This window comes from Micromys minutus (genome assembly GCF_963924665.1).
Source record: "Micromys minutus genome assembly, chromosome: 17".
In the NCBI taxonomy this organism is placed as follows: Eukaryota; Metazoa; Chordata; class Mammalia; order Rodentia; family Muridae; genus Micromys; species Micromys minutus.
Window position 1 is genome coordinate 29,572,615 of NC_137952.1, and position 25,177 is coordinate 29,597,791.

At 45.0% G+C, this 25,177-nt stretch overlaps 1 protein-coding gene across 1 annotated transcript in view; it reads left to right on the top strand.

Annotated features, from left to right (window-relative positions):
* Positions 1-12,314: 12,314 nt before the first annotated feature.
* SORD (sorbitol dehydrogenase) overlaps positions 12,315-25,177 on the top strand; it is a 29,057-nt gene continuing 16,194 nt past the window's right edge. Inside the window, exons 1-2 of the mRNA XM_080931427.1 lie at positions 12,315-12,474; positions 23,045-23,078. Coding sequence (XP_080787553.1) covers positions 12,409-12,474; positions 23,045-23,078 — 100 coding nt within the window. The 5' untranslated portion in view covers positions 12,315-12,408. The remainder of the gene's footprint in view (positions 12,475-23,044; positions 23,079-25,177) is intronic.

Consider the following 25,177-nt stretch of genomic DNA (forward strand, 5'->3'; position numbering starts at 1 on the left):
TAAGAGTATTACGTAAGTTTACACTAAGTTGTTTACGTTGGGATTATTGTAAGAGTATTCATTCAGAGTTTCTCCAACATGGACATGTATTAACATAATAAATAAAACCTCCAATAAAACAAATGTTTCTCAAAGTGATTGTAATTTTAGATAGACAATGCAAATATAATACATATGTTCTTCGAATATTGCCAAGGGCAGTAACACCAGCTGATACCATAAGTTTTTAAGACTTGGAAATATGAAGAAATAAAATGACAAATGTCTTAGTTTCTTATTTGTTGTGGTAAAATACTCTGATATTAAGGGAAAAGGTGTGTTCTGGCTCACAGGTCAAGGTAGAGTGGCTTACACTGATGACTGGATGGTACAGTCAGGGTCTCTCCTGTAGACATGAAGGACAGAACATCTGGAAGAGGCCAGAGCAGAGAGAAGGTGGTAGACTGAACATGGCCTGCAGACTGTGCCTGGCCAGGAGAGAAGTAGGAACAGGGCAGAGAGAAAGGGGGAGAAAATGGAATGAAGACAGAATTCAGGCAAAAGAGAGCATCGCTGACATAATGGGGTTATAAGGAGAGTGAGAAGGGGGGGCAGGGAAGTCTGTGAGTTGAGAAGTTCAGGGGAGGAGGTGAGAAGGACTGGGGTACTAGTGTGGACTTTGAAAGGTGTAACAGGTCCTGTGATACAGAAGAAGCCTGGAGCCCAGCGTGCACTTTTTTTAAAAGTAGTACACTGTAGCTATTTCAGACTCACCAGAAGAGGGCATCGGATCTCATGGCAGATGGTTCTGAGCCACCATGTGGTTGCTGGGAATTGAACTCAGCGACTCTAGAAGAGCAGTCAGTGCTCTTAACCACTGATCATCTCTCCAGCCCTTCCCCGCCCTCCCAGCATGCACTTTGATATCCTAATAACCCCCACAGTCGATTGTCCCTTCTGATAGTGATAAGGGACATGGATCCTTTAGGTATAGAAAAACCTGCTTCACAAGTTCCTGAGGAATGCTGGCTCTTGTCTAACTGCCAGAAGTGGGGCAATGCAGTTGCCTTTGGACCTGACAAGAGACACATGGCAGAGAAGTCAAGGCACCATGAGCTTAAGGCATCCTGCTGTATCACATCCATGTTCAAGAAGCGGGGGTGGGGGGAGATACGCAGGCTACTGCTGAGTTCCCCATTTCCGTTTATAAAATCCGTAATCCCCGCCAGAGGGTGGCATCACCCACAGAGGTCTTCCCCCTTCAATTAACTGTAGTCAACAAAATCCCCTACATGCACACTCAGAGGGCCATCTCCCAGGTGATTTTAGATCTTGATAAGTTTACAGTTAATGCTCACAGTTCTGCCCTCTGTCAACTAGACACCCAAACATCACCTTTAAGTCTTAACCTTCTTCTCCTCAACATAGTCTCATGATCATGTTATAACATCAAGTGTACCCAGTCCAGCTTTAAATCCCCGTAGTTTTCAAAAATCCCAACACTAAAATTCCAATCTCATGGTGGCGGACTTGTATAAAATAAGAAAAAAAAAAATTATATCCTTCCATCAGACAGTGGCACAAAGTAAACACTCCTGCTCCTAAAGGGAGGAATGTTCAAACCAAATGCTTTAATTTCCGGAGACCAAGGGCTAAAACTGGGAGATGGAAAAGATGCAGAACACCAAGGCCCTGCTTGTTTCTCCAGTCCTGATCTGCTCCTGTTCCAGGCCTGCATCTGCCTCCCTCCTGAGAAGACCATCCATCTAAGAAGAACAGCCCTCCTACAGCAAATCCCCTCCAGGTGGCCAGAGGGCATTCCAGAGCAGAGTTGTCTCCCAGGACATTGACATAGCAGCCAAGTTTATTGGTGTTGGCATTGCCGTTGGTGTGGCTGGATCAGAGACCAACCTGCATTAGACCAGTGTTTGGCAGCTTCATATTGGCTACATGGAGAACCCATCTCTCAAGCAGCAGCTCTTCAACTCCATTTTGGGCTTTGCCCCGACTGAAGCCCATGGCATTCTTCTGTTTGATGGTCACCCTTCTCATCCACTTCTCCTTGGGAGCCTCCCTGGGGTCACCCAGCCATCCCTGCTGCTTCAACTCCATGCCAGTCCCAGTGCTGGAATTAAGGAGTGTAATCACCATGGCAGTACCACTCTTGGGTTTTAGCTGGAGGACTCGAAGTCAATATACTATAGAGGCACTGAGAGACTTGTACTTCTTCTGTTCTTTATTTTACTAACAATTTGTTTTTATTACATTAAAAATGTGTGTGTGTGTATGTGTGTGTGTGTGTGTGTAACATGCAGGTACCCTCAGTCCAGTCCAGAGAGGGCATCAGATCTGAAGTTGGAGTTATGGACAGATGTGAGTCCCCAGACGTGGGTACTGGCAACTGAACTTAGAGCCCTCTAAAAGAGCTCCTTAACCACTGAGCCGTCTCTCAAGCTATACACATTCATGTTTATTGTTGCAGTAACAAATGGAATCAGCCTAGATGTCCATCACATATCAAATACATAAAAGAAAATGTGGTACATGTGTAGCAGTTGTTATGTTTTTCTAAAAAGCCAAGGACATGCTTTATAGAGCACAGTATATTGAGGTGGGGGGGTGCTTTGGCTGGCCTACACTGAGGTATTCTTTCCTCCTGAGGTACTAGTCCTATGATGGGTTTAGTATAGAATAGAGTTTATTTAGGGCATGAGAGGGGAGTTAAACAGGGAGTAGACACAGAGAACGACAGAAGAGGGTGGCTAGGGGGAAGGGAGAGAGAAAGAAAGGGGTTAGAGAGAGTGAAGGGAGTCAGAGAGTGAGAGAAGGGGCAGAGAGGGCAAGGAGGAGCCAAACAGGCCTACCTAGCTGTTGCCAAGTAACTGTTGGGCTCAGCTTAGAAGGATTACCAACTCATATTCAGAAAAAAAGGAAACCATGATAGTTTCAGGAAATGGATACACATAAAGGTCATTTAAATGAAATAAGCCAGAATCAAAAATACTGCATGTGTTTTCTTGTTGTAAGACCCTGAGGAGTCTTAGCTCAGAAGCACGACCCACAGAACACAATTAGATGACAGATGGCTGTAATAACAAGAGGTTTACTTGCATATGTATGGGGTTGCTCATCCTCGAAGGGGGAGTGAACCCCGAACTCAAAAAGCACACTCTTTTATTCTTTACAGCAGGCAGACTTCAGCAACAGGGTAGCTGGCTTACTCTCATTGGTGGGTCTTAGGACAAGGGATCAGACATTGGATGGCCACGCTCAAGGGGCTGTTCTTGGCTTAGTCATTTTCTCATCTAGCCCGTGCTTGGCCTTTGGAAAGGACCTGTTTGGAAAGTCCCCAAGTGGGGGAGGAACTGGGTGGTCAGGCAGGGTCAGGCTGACTCCTGGTGAGTTTTTTTCAGAATTTATCACCAGGAGGGGTAGAGGGTCTTTTTTTCTAAAGTAGTCAGTTTTGTTTTGTTTTAACTCAGCTTAGTCAGCATAGCCTAACCTGTCCATTAAAACTTTGCTTTTACATTTTCAGAACCTTGGTTGTACATTCTCAAAAACTTTGAGGGGTTTGGGCTGATGATGATGAATATTTGGACTTTTCTATGAGTGGCTGTCAGCCAGTAAATTCTGTCCTTGTTTACTTTCTCAAAAATGGGTGTTTTGGGAAAGTCTCAGAGCCCCTAAAAACTTCGTTTTCTACACTCTCATGTGCAGACTCTGAGAATTTGTGTGTGTGTGTATGTGTGTGTGTGTGTGTGTGTGTGTGTATGTGTGTGTGTGTGTGTGTGTGTGTGTGTTCATAAAGGAGAGTGCTATGAGAGGAAGAAGCAATTTTAGAGATGGACGCACCAAGAGAGAGGGGAGAGGAGTGTTGATGGATGAATGGATGGATACGTAGGGAGATAGATACATGGATGGATGGATGGATGGATGGATGGATGGATGGATGGATGGATGGGTGGGTGGATGGATGGGTGGGTGGGTGGGTGGATGGGTGGATGGGTAAATGATAGGGTAGTGGAATACATGTGACATGGAAACAGCTGGGTGGGGTAAGGGAAAGTAGTTAGGGAGAGAGATAAGATATATATATATATATATATATATATATATATATATATATAATTTTATAATGAAACTCATTATGTTAGCCTAAATATATAAATGAATATTGACAGTAAAAGAAGAGAAAACACCAAGCAAGAAATTATAGAACTAGGGATTTGAAGTGTGGCCCAGTGGGGGCTGGGGTGACCAAAAGGGAAATAGCTGAATATCTAATCATAGTGCAGATTTTTCATATATCCCACTTAGTAACTTAGAAAAGTAAACCAGTTAAGCATGTAGACTTGGCCAAGCCAGGTCAGTCAGTCAGTCAACAGGTTCTCCAGGGCAGGAGGGAGGATTAAAAAGAAAAAAGACAATTAGACAACACTGTAGCATGACCCCAGCCAGTTCTGAGGCTGAGGAGGGTTTATTTTTTCCCAATCTGCTTTCATACCATTTTAATTACATGCAAGTAATAAGATCAGTTCTAGGCTAAGGGAACAAGCAAGGCAATAAAAGTCCCGTGATCACTGTTTCTAAGGGCTTGTAAGGATGACCAAGATATCTGAGCCTACTTCCCTGTCCTAACCCAAAGTCACGTTCTTGCCCGTGACTACTTTTGTTTTAGCCTAATCAGATTCCTGGCTGAGCTTACTTCCCTGTGCTGGCCCATTATCAGATTCCTGCCTGAATCCTACTTCCTTATCCTGGACCTAATGTCAAATTCTTTCCAAGCAGCCCCAAAAACTCTCCACATAGACTTCAATATACAAGCTAGTTAACCTTACCTACTTGATACAACAGAATATTAGTAATTATAGTCGATAATTACTTTGAAATATACATGAAACATTTATAAGATAAATATCTTTAAACTTTAAATTAATGTGTATGTGTATTTGTCTAGAAGAGGGTGTCATATGACCTGGAGCTACAGTTGCAGGCAATTGTGAACCACTTTGTTTGCGTGCTGGGAACAGAATGTGGGTCCTCTAAAAGAACAGTGCTTCGTGTCCTTAACCACTGAGCCATCTCTCCAGCCCAACTCAGAACATTTACATAAATAAACCACATATGCATAATTATTGATACATTACAAATGACTCTCATCTAGAGATTAAGTTTAGTTGGTGGAGAACTAGTTTAGCATGTGGAAAGTCCCAGACCTGATAACACACCCCTGATTCCTACCTGTGACTCTCAGCATTCTTTTTGTTTGTTTGTTTGTTTTATATGAGTACACTGTAGCTGTCTTCAGACACACCAGAAGAGGGTGTCAGATTCCATCACAGATGGTTGTGAGCCACCAGGAAATAGAGTGCTATCAATCGCTAGTCTGGGTGCTTTTTAAGGAACTTACATCAGAGGGTGAGGCACAGAGACAGGGATAAATGGAGTCTGGTTGGCTCAGCCACAGAGTGTCCAGGCACTGCCCCTCAGCTTCATCCACATAGGGTCATACAGCCTTGAAGCAGAGTTGCTCCTTTAGAAGATAACAAAGCATCAGGGCCTCTCCTAAGCACATTCTCAGAACTGCTACTCCAGGGTCCTTGACTCACTTGACTACTTTCTGCCTTCTGTTCCCATTAATGTGGTTCAGAAGCCTTTGGGACCAGTTTGGAGGAAGAGTTTGGAAACTGGAGAAGCAAGCTGCAGAAAGCTGAGTGCTGTGGGCAGGGCTGGTCAGGTGAACTGGTGGGAATTGAGAAGACCAGCATGACTATAGCCTGCTGTGTTTGCCATGCATTAGTCCAATTATTCTTTATCCATGTCTCCATTCCTGGACTGAGAATTGTGATCGAGAACTCTCCTGGGGTCGGGGGATATGTCTACCAAGGCTGACTGCCTGACTAGAGCTTTAATGATGTGGAGAGGTCGGAATATTGCAGGCCCAGATCCCTGGGGTGTCCTTAGCTTCCATAATAGCTGTGTATTGCCCTTCTCTGTTCATGATGTGTAGATTTTTTTTTGTGACCATTTTGTAAACCCATTGGAAAGCACGAGCATTTTACTATTTAATATCCACAGCTTCTTCCCACCACCATTTTAACCATTGCAACTGCTAATAGCCTGTAGTACAGCTGTCCCCAATCTCTTCCTGTCTTGTGGAGTAATTCTCTTTTCAGTAGCTCAGTTATTAAGAATTTGTTTTACATAAGGTGAATGCATCTCATATGAAATCATGGCCTCTTTAAAATGCCTCAGATCTATCATTTTTCTAGGATACATTGTATCTCATCATAACCTTGTTCCACACCATTAGCAGGCATATGCTGTAAGACTAGGGAAAGTTGATGGTGATATCACAACCCCAGGCCACCCCTCCTCACACTCTGGTGGAGGTTGGTTCAGTATTAGCCCTTTCTTTCCAGATGGGCTGTTTCTTCAGATTGTCCTCCTACCTCCAGCCTTTCTCTGCACTCTGGCACAGTTTCCTTCCCTCTTTCCTCCTGCAAGAGACTCATACTCAGTCCCTGGGACTGAGCCTTTTTGTTCTTCCTTTTCCAGTGTGCCTTGCCTCCCAAGCACTTCTACTTCCACCCACATTTTTTCCAGTTGCACAGCCAACTCTGCAAGCCTTTCAGAAAAGAGAGAACAGGGTGAAGCCTTTTGTCTCCCATTTCAGCCATTTTTGTTGTTGTTTCTCAGGCCTCTCCATTTCCACTCCAAGTTTCCCCAGTTGCACAGAAATTCTTCCAACCATTTTTGAAAAAGAATATAGGAAGAATAAAAACAGAAAATTCTCTCTGGGAGCAAATGAAGGATACATCAGAGGTATCAGCCACAATAATTTTTTTTTTGCTGGCATCTTGGGAAAAAAAAATCCAACCCTTTGTCCCCTGCTATTTTTTTCTACTGCATTTGAAGTCAGATTTCCCATTCTGCCTAGCCCCATGTCTGGACACCACTTATAGCCCATCTTTGTGGTTCTTCTTTCTTCCACTCTTCTCCATCCTTTTTTTCTCTATCTTTTCAACCCCCTAACACTAGATAAGAAAGAAAAATGGATAGAGGGGAATGGGGGGTATCTTTATCGTTAGACTACTTTCTGCTGATTAGGGCTATCAAGTACCTTGGGGCAAGTGTGATCTTTGCCATCTTTAATTTCTTCTTGTTGTTTCTTCTTTGTGCACAACTACTTAAACTGCAACCAAAGACACATCCCAACCCACACCACCTCTTAAGGCCCTAGCATTTATATACTCTCTGAAAAGTCCCCAGAATTCCAAATGCCACACATATGGAATCACAGAACTGCAGCTGGCAAAATCACGCTCCTCCCAGAGCATGAGGCTAATCGTATTAAGCTGTTGTGGCCAATCTGAAGCAGCCCTATAACCCACACCTGGGATTAAAACAAAAACATATTTTTATAATATTTGTTTTTTAAAAGAAAAAAAATTCCAGAATTCTCACTACAGGTTCCCTTTGCTGGTTTGCCTCTGTGCTCCTAAGCTTTGTGGTATAACATGTGGCATGTTCTTTGACAAGATCTGTTTGCTTTTTAGTGTTCTTGGATAAACTCATCTTTCCCTTCTTCTCTTTCTCCATGTAGCCCATGTATATACCCTCTGTTCTCCTCCCTTACTAATTTACAAACAATGTAAGTCTCTTCTAGAACAGATAGTTATAGGTATGAAGAGGAAATGGCTGAATTCTAGGCTAACTGAACTTTCTCTATTTTAAATAAGAGTTCTCTCTATATACACACAGACATACAGAGACACACAGAGACATTCACACACATCACACAGTCTCATTAACTGCTCTTGCTTACCCGGGAGTATAGGCCAAACCTGCCTCTGCTGCTCTAGACACCACCATGCATATGAATATAAAAGCTCTTATCTTTGGCTTCATGAATCATAAAGACAGCTGGCCATAGAACCATTTATGACATGGCCACAGACACCTCTCTGTGAAGGTCTGAAGGATGGCTTCCCCTCTGTAAAGTCTTATTCATTATATCCCAAGTTTGCACCTGATATATCTCATTACATTTACTACGTGGGTGTATAAGGATCCATTCCTATGTGGTTCCTGTTCCCATCTTTCCACCAAAATTCTCTTCAAGATCACAAACTGCTTCCTTCCATTTGTCATCCATCAGACAACTACAGAATACCTGTGGCAATTAATTTATAAAGAAAAAAAAGATTTGATAAGTGGTCCTGAAGGTCAAAATCAGGTAGTACTAGTACTTTTTTTTTCTTAAAGATTTATTTCATGTATGTGGATACACTGTCGTTGTCTTCAGACACACCAGAAGAGAAGGGCCTTGGATCCCATTACAGATGGTTGTGAGCCACCATGTGGTTGCTGGGAATTGAACTAGGGTCCTCTGGAAGAACAGTCAGTGTTTTTAACAGCTGAGCCATCTCTCCAGCCCCCAAATCAGGTAGTTGTGTTGACTTGGGCCTCATGGGAGTGGACCCACATCTTGGAAAAATCTATAACAGAGTAAACTTACTTACCTAGCTCTGTTAATCTGTGTGTGTGTGTGTGTGTGTATGTGTGTGTGTGTGTGTGTATGCATTAGAATCACACACTCCTCCTCAAGGGCACATGCCCAGGTCCCACCTTTCACAGAACCTTCCACTATTACCCACACCTGGACCACGCTACCCTTAAATTCCTCAGACATCTTTTAGTTTCTGTGCTGACTTATCAGTGTTCAACACTTGGCCACTTTCTTCTTAAAATACCACGTTTTCCTATGGCAGTTTCACTTACTCCCAGGATCCCTGACGCCCCCCCCCCCCCTTGTATAATTCTTTGGGTTGTTTCACTGTGTACACCACTGCTTGGAAACTTAGTCAAGACCTTTCAAGCCTAGACTTTTCCAGACTCTTCTACCAAGCCTGCCCTTACATCACCAGCTCCCCTCACCTGCATGTTTCATGGGCATTTCAAACTGACTAAGTCAAAATGACCAGAGTGACTTTCTCCTCAGTCTCTTCCATTCTTCCACAGCCTTGCCCATATCAGGTAACAACATTTTCATCCATCCTGTTCGACACATTCGAAATGTTGTCCCTTTTACTCCATTGCCACTTACACAGCGTATACATTTCCAGGCCACCATTCTCAGCTGGCATACAGCAGTGACCTTGTGTCCCTTTTTCCTGCGCCACTCTCTCCCAGCGGTCCCTCTGCCACCTAGTGCCTTCATCCCTGGATAGTCTCAGACTCAAACCCCTGCTTTCTCAGCCACTTTTCTAAACCATTCTGGGGCTTGCTTTAGGTTTGTTCACTGGAAATATATTAATACTTCCTTGGGGTAGCCTCTCTTAATCCCATCCAGTGCATATGTGTAGCAGTAAATATTTTAAAAATGAAATGGGCACCATGTCACACTACCGCCGGTTATTCTGTCCCGGCAGTCTCTCCTTCTCCATAGCTAGCCTCATATAGTAGCCAGCCACCTACCTTGCGGTTCTCTATTTTGGACTCTGCACACATTCCCAGTGTCTGCCCCCTGTGGTTATTGTCACAATTCCCAGTAACCCAGTAAAATAAAAACTCGAGAAGCTTGTAATTTATTAATCACTTTTATATCAGTAAATTCTCACCCCAAAAAAAGTCCACACAATAAACTCAGAGCCAACTGATATGATATAAACTGCTGGCCTAGATAAGACAAACTGTCCTATAATAATCCATCCCTTATAAGACATTCATAGCTACCTGTGGCTATTTAAAGCCACACAGATCTGGGTCATCCTTCTCTTCCTCCATCTTGGTTTCTTTTTTTCTCCTATCTCTCCTGCCCCTCAAAAACTGTGCCCACCTTTTTTTTTTTGGCACTGCCCAGCCACAGGCCTTGCCTTACCTTGAGCTTGCTCTCACCTGCATATAGACATCAACCCACACATATGGATTTTACTAGTTTAATTTTCAGCAGTAACCTTATTTTGAAGGTGTGTAAGAAGCTTTCATGTTTATGTGTTTCTCTTTTGTTGTTGCAATAAACAACCGAGTTTGAATACATGATAAAGTTGAAAAACTGACAGAGAAAGCCAGAAATTAAGGTTACACAGATGTTCTAACCCTGGGAACACCAAGGATCTGCAGGCTTCTCCGGTCAGCACACTGTGTGATCTCGAAATCCAGACTCCTGTAGCAGCTATGATGAGCCTGGCCCCCTTCTGTTACATATGTGACCTCAGAGGGGGTCTGTGATTCAGTTTCCAAATTCCACCTAAATGCCCACAGGAGAAGTTTATCAGCATGCTCTAGCTCTGCCCAGCAGGTGTGTCTCACAGTGCTATGGTGGCTGGAGGTACCACAGGGACCCAAGGACGCTGAGGCAAACTGGCCATCAGTGGAGGCAAAGTCAGCATTTTATAGGTTATTCAGCAAAAATGTCAGGAAAAAACTACTTCCTAGCCATCGTAACTTCTGGATGGTTAACAGCTTGTATAGAGTGGCCATACCTTGTTTAAATTCAATAGCTACTACTACTTCTTCTTTCTCCTCCTCTTCTTCTTCATGTCAGCTTCTTAAATTGCTTTAGAATAAAAGCCCCCAACCCCTGATTTTAAGATGGAGGCTTGAGGCCCCACCCCTGGAACCATGGCTCTTTGGAAGCTGAGTTGAGGATCATAGTCACAGAGTGACACCCAACCTCATTCAATTCCAAACCCCAGACACCCAAATGGAAGGTCACTTGTTGGCATTCTTAAACTCTGTTCCTTTTTCCTCCAGGATTTGTTTGTTGTTGTTGTTGTTGTGTGACGGCGATTGCTTACCTTGTGTGTAGCAAGGACCTGAGGACTTCTTTTAAAATTAAAAAAAATTTTTTTTTCTCATCTTTGATTCTCAACTACAATACTCAGTCTGTAGGGATTTTTTTTTGGGGGGGGGGAGCAATGTAATTAGAAATTTGTTAGCGTTTCAATTTAAAAATACATTTTAAAAATCCATTCAGCAGCAGGAGGGATGGCACAGTAGTTTAGAGCATTTGTTGCTCTTGCAGAGGACCCGGGTTTAATTCCCAGCAGCCAAAGGGCAGCTCACAACCATTTGTAACTCCAGATCAGAAGATCCAAGGCGCGCTTACATCCTCCAGGGACACCACTCATTCACATGGATGCATTCGGGCAAAACATGCAAACTCATAAAATCATAAAGCATTTTTTAAAAGCATGCACCTTGTTTTATTAAGTCTTGCACCAAATTTCTACCTGCTCCATCCCTCACTTCCCCCTTTCTTATTTGGTGTCTCTCTCCATTAAGCTCCCCTGGTGGGCCAAACATTTCACTGCCTTCTAGTCAAGAAATGAAACCTTAGCCTCAGAGGGCTCTTTAGTGAGTGCATCCAGGGGATGTTGCTAAAGAATGTAAAACCCGTTCCATCCTCACAGGGAGACATCAAGAATTGGGAGCTCTGGTAAGAATCCCTTGGAGGGGGCTGGAGAGATGGCTCAGGTCCCGAGTTCAAATCCCAGCAACCTCATGGTGGCTCGCAGCCATCTCTAAAGAATCCCTTGGAGAGTAGTAGTAGGTATGATGTGGGAAAGAGTCCGGAGGCAGTGGTTATGCCTTTAATTCCAATACTCAAGAGTTCAAGGCCAGCTCTGGTTTACAGAGCAAATTGTAGGGCAGCCAAGGCAGGCAGGGTGGGAGGAAGGAAGGAAGAAAGGGAGGGAGGAAGGAAGGGAGGAAGGAAGGAAAGGAAAAGAAACTCCCAGTATGGATAGCTAAAGGGGCAGCAAGCTCCATCGCTAAAGTAAAAACCTGTTGGTCCTGACTGGGGAGGCACTAAAGGCGGAACCTGGGCAGAAATCCGGCTGCCAAGGAAAGCGAGAAAGCCTTTAAAGAGAAAGGCTTGCAAATCCTACCCCAACCTCGTCTTTACGTAGAGGCACCAGGACCACGTGACAAGCGCTTTTCTTCTCTCACCCCAGCGGGTGAAAACCGGTCCTCAGCCGGTTGCTGAGGTGACCGGAGCGGCTGCAGCGTTTAGCTGGTTTTTCAGAGCGCTCGCGGTGTCTTGCCTGCAGCAGCACCGTTCCCGTTAGTAACACAACACCCGTGCTCCACCTCTGACCTAAACTTGCTGTTTGAGGATTCTGGGTGCTAGCCCGGTCTTCTGCAGCCACAAATCCACAATGGCCTTGGTAGGCCGATTGCTTTCTTTACTCCAGATTACTAGGGCTGAGCGAAGTCTCGTCCCCCGCCCCCACTCCCATACCCACCCCCACGCCCGGCGCGACCCCGCCTCCTGGCTGTCAATGCGCAGGCCCCGCCCCGGGCCCGCGCTTTGCCTTCTCCAGGCTCCGCCCCTGCCCCTTACTCCAGACCCTTGGCCGTTCAACGAGCAGAGCCACCAGCTCCCCGCCGGGTCCAACCTACACCTCGAAGCAAGAGAGCGACATGGCAGCTCCAGCAAAGGGCGAGAACCTGTCCCTGGTGGTGCACGGACCTGGAGACATTCGCCTGGTAAAAAGGGGAAGGAGTGTGGGACTCCAGGCAGCCACCCACCCAGCCCTGCTTCGCCCCTCTGGCAAGCTCAGCAGCATTACCCACTACCAAAGTTATGTTGCTCATATAGGGCCGGCACGTGGCCCGTGCCAAGCACCTCTGGCTGCCTCTGTTTACCCAGATCTCAGCTGGTTATGGAAAGGTGGGGGTGGGGTAGCCGTTATCTATCTCTAGGAAGAGTTCTGGTCGCGTGCTCCTGGAACCTAGACCGCTGACAGGCACGTGAACAGTTGAAAACCTATCAAGCCTTCACCACCCCGGTTAGCTGCAAATTCACACTCTTGTTATCGCTCCTCAGAAGGATCAGAGGGAGACTTCCAGGATTAGGATCTACCCAGATCTCTGGTAGAAAAAGATGTCAAGGTGGCATTTAAAAGCCATGATGACGTTTCTATCTAATCCTTTTTGCTTGGGACTGATAATATCTCCCAGCAGAATTATGATCATGAGAGGGCCTAGCATTCAGTAAGTGCTAATAATGCACTTTAACTGGGGATTTAGCCTATTGCTGATTTCCCTTACTCCACATCTGGATCATTTCCCTGGAGCATTCTATGTAAGTCTGTATCTGGCTTTAAACTTCTTTCTGTCCCCTGAACCAGTGTTCAGACATTTGCTGAATCACCTCTGTGCTTATGCCAAAGTTCCCTTGACAAAGTCCACCTCAGCTGGACATGCATATGTGCATTTGGTACCAGCCAACTCTGCTCCCCAGGGCCTGTCTCCTTCTCACTCAGAGAACGTGTACCAGGAGAGACTCATCCAGATGAACAGTGTTTGTCTGTTTAACCGCCTGTCCTCGGTGTTTTGACACTTCACTGAATGCAAAGAGACTGAGTTTGGAAGCATTTTCAGGTGGTTCCAGATTTATCCACCCATCTGTGGATTCCAAGCCAGGAACCACTGCCTGAACTGACGCTCCCCAAGATGGGTAGTCTTGGTTAGTTAACAGAGCCAAGACAAGGACTCAGATTCGAATTCTTTCTAGTGCCCTCTCCAGTCCCTTTGGAACTCCTACCCAATACCCTGAATTAAAGAGACGCTGTGGTTGTTTATCACAGTAAGTGGCAGGTATGGGGAGGGAAAGTGATGTATTGCTACGTAGCTTCCAGGGTGAGTCACTAATGTTTATTTACTAAGTGAGATTTGCCTGTTCTGTGTGCCGAGGACCATAGTCCCTGCTCCCAAGCATCCCCCAAGAGACTGGTGAAAGAAATCATCAAAGCACCATCATGTGCTGGGACCCCTGTAACTCAACACAGGCCTCCTGGGCTTTCCTCCTTCCCAGGCATCTTTTCCCAGCCACCACAACCCCTATGGGAGACTTCTATCCCTCTGTTTTCTTGGGGCAGATATTAGTAGTGCAAATTTGGGTGGTGGGATGAACCCCAAACCCCTGGAAACTTGAGGGGAGCTGTTCTCTCCTAGGAGAACCACACAGTGAAACCCAGGATGTCTGAGTGTGGTAGATAAGGTGGTAGTGGCTTTTGAAAATCAGGCTAGCTTGGCTATGAATTATAAAGTGGGGAAGAGAGAAGACATGTTTTCCTTTTTAATGTAATGCCACACAGCCACAGTTTTAGGTCTTTCCCTGGAGGATGGGTGGAGAATTGAGTAGACTAGGGGCAGGGTCTGCTGATAAAAACCCTTGCCCCAGGATCTCACATTCTTTGGAGAAACACCCATTGCTAATATCTAGAGCAGGATTCCGAAGGGTTCTGAAGGGAAAGGGAGCTCAGGCTTTCGCAGTGATGCCTTCCCAGCTATCATAAGGCCAATGTCCGGGGCATAGCTCTATCTAGAAAAACAGGATCTGAGTCACTTTGCTGAGGCAAGCAGGAAGGGACGCTAAGACCCAGCCTGGCCTGCAGCTGCCTGGAAAGCAGGATTCCCCTTTCCCAAGTCCAGCATTGGAGGTCTTCCCATATTCAGTGTCAGCACTGAGGAGAGCTTTTGTGATTTGGGTGATGAATGAGAGAGGGGATGTGTTTGTGTGTGGACACTTAACACGCATTTTAAGAAGGACAAGTAAATGAGTAATGTGTATGGCGGGTTGGCATGTAGACATTAGGACAGGCTGGTAGGTTTCCTTCATCTTCATGAGGGGAAAACCAGATTTCTTTTTTAAAAGATTTATTCTGTGTATATATAAGTACACCGTCTTCAGATATGTAGAGCATCAGATACGATTACAGAAGGCTGTGAACCACTATGTGGTTGCAGGGAATTGAACTCAGGACCTCTGGAAGAGCAGTCAGTGCCATTTTTTTTTCTTTTGTAATTTTATTTTATTTTACTGATTTTATTGGATATATTTTATTTACATTTAAAATGTTATCCCCTTTCCCGGTTTCCCATCCATCCCCCCATCCCATCTCTCCTCCTCCTGCTTCTGTGAGCATGTTCCACCATCTACCTACCCCTCCACCTGTCGGCAAACAGGAGGGGTTATTCTTGAAAAGGAAGTAGTAAAGTCTCAACCAAGGGGCTGGGAGTGGGAGTCAGCCCCACCTCCCCTGCAGGTAGCTGTGTGGCTTAGCAGTCTTTCTCCTGCTATAATTAACGTAATTTCTCCTGCTGGAAGAGGAGAGCTAGGCCTGCAATCCCAGCTACTCCAGAGACTGAGGCAGGAAGACTGAAAGTTCAAGGCCAGATTGGACTAGAGAGTAAATTCAAGGCCAGTGGTAGAGTCTCTAGGTTAAATCCCTAACACTGGGAAAGAGGAGGAGGAGGAGGGAGGAAGAGAGACTTTGGTATTTATTTGGGTTGTGTGGCGTCATTGGCCCTGTGCTTAGGAAAGCGCCCCATAGAGTGCAGGCAACCCTACTGTGCTGACTGGAGCCAAGCAGGAGGCCCAAGCGTTTAAACAGTCTTACCAGAGTGTGGATCAAGGCCAAAACCATCAAATGTATGGATAGTTTTGGCAAAATTCATAGAATGTGGGCCAGGCAGAACACTACAACTGCAGCAGTTGGACCATATGCCTCTTTAGCCCATCTTGAGAAATCCAGAACTTTCTTTTCTTCACTGGGTAATGAATTGCTGGTTCATGAATTTGGAACAGAAAACAGCAGACTTGGCTTATCTGCACAGAATCTTTGCTCAGGCAAGTGGGTGGCTTGTGAGTTTTTGCATTTTTAAGAAATGTTTTTGTGATGTAGAGTTTGCTAGGCTAGTAAAGATGCTAAGGAAAGGAATCGGGACATTGTTACATCTTACCCACGAACTGGGCGCTTTAGCTCAATGCTTCAAACTCTGGGCTGAAAGAATGAGATTATTTTCATTTCCAGCTGACCACAGACTGTTTGCTGGCCTCTACAGCTAACAGAGTGCTAGCCACTTTTACACGGGCCTCCCAGCATCTAGTCCCATCTCCAGTCAGTTATGGTCCATCCTCTGAGAGCATTGCTACCTCCTTCCTTCCTGAACACCGGCCCTCTCTTATTTCAGCATGTGGACAGGGAACAGCAACTGTTGTGACAGACAGCTGAGCACCCTGGAGGAGGTGGCAAGGCTGTGGTTTGGATTTTTGTTTATTTTATACTGTCATTGGCTATGAGTGGACAACAAGGTAAAGGGGGAAAAAACAGTCATTTAAATATTAATATTGTTTCATTATAAAGGGCAGAGAGGATGGCATGAGGTTTAAATAACAATCAGGATTCCGTGAAAGTAGTTTTTGCTTTTTGAGGAAATGTAACACTTCCTAGGCCAAAAGGATTGCTTCAAGGGATGGCAAGATGGTGCTTGCTGCCATGCCTGACAGGTTGAGTTTGATATCTGGAACCCACATGGTGGAAAGAAAGCGCTGGCTCCCAGATGTTGCCTTCTGATGCCCACCTGCATGTATGTGACATGTATGTATATATACATAGGCACGCTAAATAAATAGGATACAGTGAAAAGAGAATTGCTTTGATGATGATGTTTTTAAAAAACAAGTTGCATCTCAACACACTTCTTAACATAGTTGAGCTATGGATGAGAAGGAGGGTCTTGTCATGATCACCTGGCAAGTCAAAAGGTCCTAGGCATCCTGTCCCTTTCCCTGGCTGGACAGAGCCAGGTACCTTGATAGCCACTAGTGAGCAGCTGATTCAGCCAGGGAGAAAACCTGGAGAGGGATGCAGGCTACTCTGTATTTTAGTATGTCTGGGTTTGTTCAAAGCCCATAGCCCCAGCTGCTCACAGCCAAGGCAGAAGAGGACTGAAAGTTCAAGGTCTTCTTCAGACTACTCTGGGCTACAGAATGAGACCAGCATGGGCAGTTTAGTGTGTCCTTATCTCAAAAGTAAGAAGGACGCTAGAGATGCAATTTAGGGATAGGGTTACCATGGGCAAGACCCTAAGTTCAGTCCCGAAGTGGAGGCTCTTGAGAGGGAAACTAGAACACCAAACTCATTTAGAAAACAAGGAACTATCCAAATAAATACTTCCTTCATTTTATCTAAATTATGTTTCTGTAGTAAACAAAACCCAAACCAATGATAAGCCACTTCAAATTCAAAACAAGCAACCTGACTTCTCTGTCAAATGCTTGAGAAAGCATTGCCTTTGTCTGGAAAGGTCTGGAGGCACCGAGATATTTCCCATCAAAGTAGAAGGAAGCACCAGTCTGATAAGGTCTTAATGTTCTGAGAAGAAAAGGGCTCATAGATTAGGGGAAATTCTTTTTCAAATATCCCATGATATACTGAAGAGAAATATGTGCATATGGACATATATAATGACATGTGTATATGTGTAGTTAAATATTAATATTGGCAACAAATTTAGTTAGTTCTCAGCATGGTTGCTGAAGGTAGAGGTTTTCTCCAAACTAGATTTTTTTTATACGAAAAACGTTTCTAACCACAGGTAACTTGGTCAAGATTTGCAGTTATCTGTTCAGTATAAAAGAGAATAAAAACTTATAACTGCACAAGCCTTCTCCATTGATGCTAACAAGCATACTCTTGCTTACTTAAATATGTATTATCTAATTAGCATGTGGTTTCGTTCCTATATTTTTAATTAGGAAGAAAATTTAATATTACTGATAAGAACTAAGTAGTTCTCTGTCCTGTGTAGATTGGGATCTTGTGGACAGAGGGTGCAAATGAATTATGTTCCAAGTCATGTTACCCCAGGGAAGGCTTCTAAAGCAAGGAATACCCTGAGAACCCTAGATTACAAAAGCCTGCTGAAAGCCAGGTACCACTGCTGACCTTTAACCCCAGCACTTGGGAGGCAGAAACAAGCAGATCTGAGGCCTAGTTATAGTCAGGGTTATACAAAGAGACTTTGTCTCAGAAAAAAAAAATAAAAGCAGCAATCTAGACTGTTGGATAGACCCATCAGGATATTTCCAGACTCTTCAATCCTAACATATCCAAACTTAAGTCTTAATGTCCCACAGGAGTTAAGATGCTTCACTTCCTGTTTCATGGGATCTTGAGAGGGAGAAAGAGCCTTTATGAGGAAGAATAAATAGGAAATGTTTGTGGCTAGAGGTGAGATTGGGGATTGGGGTCCCCATTTGAGAGGAAAAGGATTTTTCAGGGTTATTGAGGGGGGGAGTGTAAACCTTCCTATTTCTGAAAGATTGTCATCAGCAGCACAGAGGCTGGATAGAAGGAGGAGAGCCTGGGCAGAGGACCAGGTCAGTGGACTCTGGGAGGGCTTTCAATCCTTTACTTTGACTGCCTCATATGCCAAGATTAATGGCTGGAGCAAAGTCTCTTGCCTAATTGGAAAACCTTTGGGTTTTCCTCCCACTCTGAGAACACAAGACAGATACATGGGGGTTAGGGAAAAATGAAGCAGGAAGAGAGTAGCAATAGTCAGCACAGCCCCTGGGGTCACAGGCACACTGACACGTGGGAGCAAGTGGCAAAGACATCTGCTAAGGATCTGGGCTGTCCCTTTAAAGTATGGGGGTGGCTTCGTTTCCACATTACAGGAAGCATGCCTAAATCATTGGTAGAGTCCTATTTCAGGTCTTCCAAGTCCCATTCCTTTAAAGGACACATTTTTTTTTTTTTTTTGAACTTAACATGAAAAAAGGGGGGGATGGGGGAGTCTAATCCCTTACAACACTTTGAAGTACTTTGCCCTTTGCCAAAGGACAAGGTTGTCCAGAGCTGGTTAAAGTGTTACGGGAACAGAACTTTGGGCTATTTCTTTTGTAATAAGAGCAAACGTATTTGCTATGAGTCGGCATTCTCTTTCATGATTATCCTCACGATACAAAAGAGGAAATTGAAGAGGTTATATAACATGCCTTAGGTACACAGCAGGTTGAGGAGAGCCGGCTTTGTACATGGGCAGGCTATTCCAGAGCCTGACTTCTGCCCAGGCTCACCCAGGCCTACTAGAGGAGGGAAAATGGCCCTTCCACGATTTTTCCTTGTCTCGATGTCCTGACTACCACCTAGGCCAGCTGCACTCAAACAATGGTTTTTAACCCTTTTGTAGAGGTTACATATTAGATATCCTGCACATGAGATATTTACATTATGATTACATAACAAACAAAATTAGTTATAAACTAACAATGCAAATAGTTGTATGATTAGGGGTCACCACAGCATGAATGGTATTAAAGGGCCACATCGTTAAGAAGGTTGAGAACCATTGACCTAGGCAAAATGGGTTGAGAGTGTGAATTCAAATATACCTAAGGGAGCTGATGAGACATTCAAACCACACAGACATAGACACACACACACACATATACATACATATACATATATATACATACATCCACATACACACATTCATATACATACATACACATATATGCACACACACACACACAAACACAATTTGGATGAGAGACAGCTGAGATGATTCCATCTACCCAGGGACATCTTTATGGAGATTGTGTAAGGGTTACTGAGAGTGTGCTGAAGAGAGAGAAGGGTGGCTTTATATGTGATTCAGATGTTTCTAGAATGCTGACATAGCTAAAGAAGACAGCGCTCCTCTTGGTGCATTTGTGAGACATCCCCAAGAAATCCTGCTCAGGAAACTTTGAATGTGTCTGAAATGACAATCACGGAGAATAAAGTGAAAGTGTAGGCTGTCAGAGGAACTAAGTAACTGTGTATGTGTGTGTGAGGGAGGAGTGTGTGTGTGCATGCATGTGTCCATTCATGATGCATGGGTACGTTTGTCTGTCTGTCTGTCCTCACCCTTTTTAAGGCATCCATTCTACCCCTGAGCTACAGCTCTCAAGAACCCTGAGAGCTGAGCAGGTAAAGGAAAGCTTAGCATCCAGGAAACCTGAGCTGGAGAAGGAGACTAGGCAAACAGGAGATTAGGTCAACAGGGCGGTCTCCACACAGCACCTTTTAGTGTTCAGTGGCCCTGCTGTGGTGGCTCCGTAAAGCTGCGCTACAAAACAGTGGTTTGTAGCACAGTATCTACAAGGTTATGGCTTATTTAGTTTAAGACAATCTTGCTGTCTATTTCAGTCGATTTTAAAGTTCTAGATCCTTCTGCCTCAGCTTCCTCAACTGGGGCTATAGGTAAGTATAAAGAAAGCATTTGTTAGTATGTGTGCTCACATGTGCCTGCAACGGCCAGAACCCAGAACGTGTTGGATCCCTTGGAGCTGGAGCTACAGGCATTTGTCAACAGCCTGACATGGATGCCAGAATCTGAACTCTGGTCCTCTGGTCCAAGCAGTTTCAACTGCTGAGCCATCTCTCCAGTTACCAAGGGTTGATCTTAATAAGGTCTTATGCCCAGTGGCATACCCCCTGCAGAGAGGGGGAGGCCAGAGCTAATCCACAGTCCAGCGAAGTCATCAAGAGGCAGGGAGAGGTTGTTAGGGTTCTAGCTCTGTTGCTTGCCTTGTTTACACAAAGCCTGGGTTCCTTCGCCAGCACCACAAAAAAATACGGTATGGTGGCACTCCTTTGTATTTCCAGCATTTAGGAGGAGGGACGGCTTAAAGGTCACCTCCAGATAAGTAGCCAGAGAGTGTGGGAAGAGAGGAGAGGGAAGTGGTGGGAAGAATGAAGTGTTCAATGTCCTCTGCCACTCAACAGAAAACAGATGTTAGCATAGCACCCTCTGGTGTCCTGAAGGGTCACTGCATCTCTGCATGATTAGGTAAGCGCAGCTTGGTAACTAACCCCTAGCTGGAAGCAGAGATAGGAAGAAGGTGGAGCAGAACTTCAGTGCCTGCGGTTTGTCTGTTGATGCCATTAGTAGGGAGGATGGGCGAGGTTCCAAGTTAGAAACAAGTTCATTAGATTGCACTGAAGGTGAAGTTAAAATTTTATCTGCTATAAGAGAAACACAAGTTTACACAACAATCCAGGGCCTTAGTTAATGTTAAATAAGGACCCGTGACCACTTTGGGGAAGATTTGCTGATAGCTGTTCTTAGGTGGCGATTTCTTTAAAAATGGATTTTTTTTTCCTTCCCGGACTCCAGTAGTGTCACCCCCTGCTTAGCCCCTGCTTAGCCCGGCAGGTTACTAACCATTCCAGTTCTTCATTCTCAGGCCACGGAGCTGAATTGATGGTGCCTGTAGAACTCAGCATAGGTTACCCCAATGGACCCCATAGCCCCGTGCCTCTCAGCATTAGCACACACGTGGGGTTTTCCCCCCTCAGTTCAATTAGCACTGAGTTTTCCCCACAGGAGAGACTGGTGGTTTGAAGTTAAAGCATCTAGACCTTACCATTTAGACCTTATGTGGAATCTTTTGGGGAAGGCTACCACCTCCTCGGTTTGGAGTGAGGCACTGGACCTGGTGTGGAAGAAATAGGAGCATTAGAAATGCTGAGTAAGGTTTAGCACTAGCTACTGTCAGTGTGGATTAATGCTGTGGGCTGCCTATAGCAAGTGACGTGAGCCAGGCCTGGGGGCGCAGCCTCAATCTTAGACTTTGGGGCAATAGACTCATCAGTTTGAGGTCAACATGGGGTGCATAGTTAGTGGATTCCAGTATGTGAGTATGTAGCAAGAGCCTGTTTAATAAAATTAAAGACAGTTCAGGAAACTTTGGGAAGGTCGAGAACTTTTCTTTTAAAGATTTATTTATTATATGTGAGAACACTGTAGCTGTCTTCAGACACACCAGAAGAGGGCATCAGATCTCATTACAGATGGTTGTGAGTCACCATATGGTTTCTGGGATTTGAACTCGGAACCTTTGGAAGAGCAGTCAGTGCTCTTAACCACTGAGCCATCTCTCCAGTCCGAACTTTTATTTTTAAAAAAATATTTATTCACTGTATGTATATGTGGGGGGGGGGCATGGCTGGTATATGGAGGTCAGAGGACAACTTTTGTGTTGGTTCTCACCTTCTACCACGTGAGTTTCATCTCACTAGCCAGGAAATCTTTAATCAAAGACCCATCGGGACACTCTGCATGAGGCCCACCTATCACACGACTGACTTTCACCCAAAGAAGAAAGGTCACTCCCTCAGGCCTGCACTAGGTACAGTAGAAACTGGTATAGATGTCAGACACAGCCGGGCCAAGCCTTGGTTGATCCAGGATCTTGACCAAGTTAGCTAACTTCCTAACCTCAGCTTTCTTTCTCCCCTTTAAGCTCTGGGCTGTGGTAAGACCGAGCTGAAAGTATTATCTGGCCTACCAGCAGGCATGGTAAACAATTCTTGTTGCTTTTCCCTCTGGTTCTTGTCTGCCCACAAAGAATTAGTAAACACTTGGATCAGTGTCTTTTCTCCTTGTCAATCCTGACTGAACCCTGGCAGTTAACCTCGGAGAACAGGTTAGTAAGCAGATTCGAATACTATCTGTAAATACCAGAATACCTCCCATTGCTTTTTGCACTAAAATGCAGGGTCCCTGTGTTCCCAATGAGTTCCTAGACTCCCCATGGAGGTTTTAGAAGGAAGGACTGGGTACCCACTGGAGATGATTTAAAAGAACAGACTAGCCATGTAGATCCTCTCCCAGCAGCCCCTGCCAGCCCCTGCTCACCACTCCCTTCTTTCCTGTAGGAATATGTCCGAGCAGATCTGTATCTGAGAGTGAGATTTCTAGGATGAAAAGTTCCAGTGTGGAAGGCAAATCTAGAGACCCACAACAGCTCAGACACTCTCTCTGCCTGGGACACGTCTAGCACACTTTTTTTCTTAGTCTTGGGCAAATGCCACCAGAGTGGGGGTGGTATGTTGAGGAATTAGAGCGGCTTCCGTCAGGATCTGATAGCTGACAATTGATTGTGGGTCAGTTTTCCAGGCAGGGAACCCAGCTTCAGAACTTTTTTCCGATCCATGGCAGGTCACTAACTTCAGCTTGTTCTCTGTTGTGTTTGGAATACATCGGGCATGACACTATCTGGGCTCTGTTTTGAGCAATATGGTGGCAGGCAGGCCAGGATTTCTAGCCTGCCTGATGTGCTGCCCCTTGTGTGCTCACGGGTAGTAGGAGATGGTGTGAACTTGTGTTTTGAGAAATAATTCAATGAAACTCCAGGAGAATATTTTATAAGTGAAATATATACAGGTAAGTTATTATGTGGACTAAATAACCTTCTCTGTTTTATTTATTTCAGGAGAACTACCCAATCCCTGAGCTGGGCCCAAATGGTAGGTTCTGATGTGACATTCGTTGTATCTGCTGGCTTTGGCCTTGGAGGCTTGTGCGTTGGTCCTTGCCCCTTTCCCTACCAGCTAATGTGCTTACGTCGTCCATTGCCCTCGACCGTTTATACTTTGGTTGCTGTTTGAAGTAAAAGAATCACCGATAGGAGAGAAGCTTAGATACCAGACTGCCACGTTGCCTGGAGTTTCTGATGTGAATCATGTGGACCAAAGGCAGAACCAACCATCCCTACCTAACAACAACCCAGTATCATGTCTACCAGATTAGATACCAAATCATAATTCTGGTTCTAAAACTCCACAGAACTAAATCTCAGAGTTTGTAGAGGAACATTGTGTTAGAACAGCCAAGAGGGCCAGACCAGAACTGTCTACCTATCTAGGAGGGGTAGGAGGGGCTGCTGGAAGCCCTGTCTCTTCCCTGAATCAAAAGTGACTGAATATGTAGAGGCAGGGCTCCTAACACCTTTGCTCCACTCCTAGACCTCTCAGTGGGAGAGCCCACTGGGCTGAGCTGCCATGAAGGCTTCCTGGTGTCATCTGGACCTGGGGAGGTAATGCCAAGTGTTGGCCAGAGTAGACCCTTCATCCCAAAATCTAGTTCCTAATCTATAGAAGCCCAGGGTGAAGCTAGGGGCAATGCAGAGTCTTGGGTCCCTCAGACCCCTGTCCTCTCCTTGATGCCCTGGGATGTTCTCAACACCGTACCACACTTCAGCACAGATTGAAGACAGCTTTCTTGGTAACTCGTGAGCTTTGCTACTCAAAGGTCAGCTGTATTGTTGACTTGTGGTGATAAGATATAAAAATAAACAGCTGTTTCTGTCAGTGCTTCGCAAGCAATGCAAGTTCAGGGCTTAAACATTTTCATGAAGATACCATGTTCAGAGGAGGCGGCCTCTCTGTATGCTGACGAGTTGGCCTTGGTTGTAGAGGCAGCCAAGTTAGGCCTTTCCCGGTGTGTAAAGGGCCCCTCCGAGCCCCCCTCCGAAACTTCCAACCCCACTCAGCCCACTCATTCTTCTGCCTTTTGCTGTGGTTGAATTGGAAGAAAGTATTTCAGAAAGCCAACATCTCTTGATGCAAATTTGAACTTCTATAGAGAAAGCTGAGTTCTCCTGATTTCAGTAATCTTTATCTTTGATTTCAGAATTCAGCCTGTCATTCCTAACTGCTCAATCAAAACCAAGGGCAGAGACAATTCTCTAGAGCCATTTCTGGGGGCGGGGTGGGGTGGGGAGGGGGATGGATTGCTGGTGGTTTGTGACAGATGCTGTCTCTTGGTCTCTTTGTCTTTCAAAGATGGAGGTTTTCCTCAGGGAGGGATTCATAAAGTCAGCTAAGTCAGACAGGGCAGGAATCCATTGGTACTTACTTGAGCCCAGAGGCCCAGCAGTGCCATTGTTTTAAACTTGGACAGTAGCCAGCAGAAATACCACTGCACCTCACTTGACTCAGTCCCTCGAAGGGGACAGTAAGCTAAGTAAAGCTGCACCTCTTTAGAAAACAAGGAACAGGAGGAACTTAACCTGGCGGGTCATCACGCGGTGGCAAGCTACTGGTTATCTCCTGCAAATAGTTTGTTCTTTTAAACAGCTGACACGGTGCTTCCTCATAATATCTTGTACAGCAGGATTGGTCAGGGTTCTCCAAACAGACAGAGCAAGTAAGATATGTATGCACATGTATGTGCATTTATGCAGAGGTTGGGAGGGGGAGAGGGTGGTTTTCTTTTATGTTAAGCAACTGACCCTGTGACTGGATGGTGGGAAAGCTTTGGGCTTGCAGGACAGGGCAGCAGTCTCTGGCAAGTTTTCTGTATTGGAGTCTTAGGAACGTTTCTTCTTCGGTCTTCTCCCAAGGGCTTTACTTGATTGGATGAGGCCTGTCTACTTATGGAGGATAATCTGGTCCACTCAAAGTCTATTGATTTAAATGCTAATTGTACCATAAGACACCTTGAGAGAACCCTAACTTGATTCTCCTTTGGTTTTCTCCCAAAGGCTTTTTACTTGATTGGTTGAGGCCTACCTACTGACTTTATGGAGGATAATTTGGCCCACTCATAATCTTGATTTAAATGC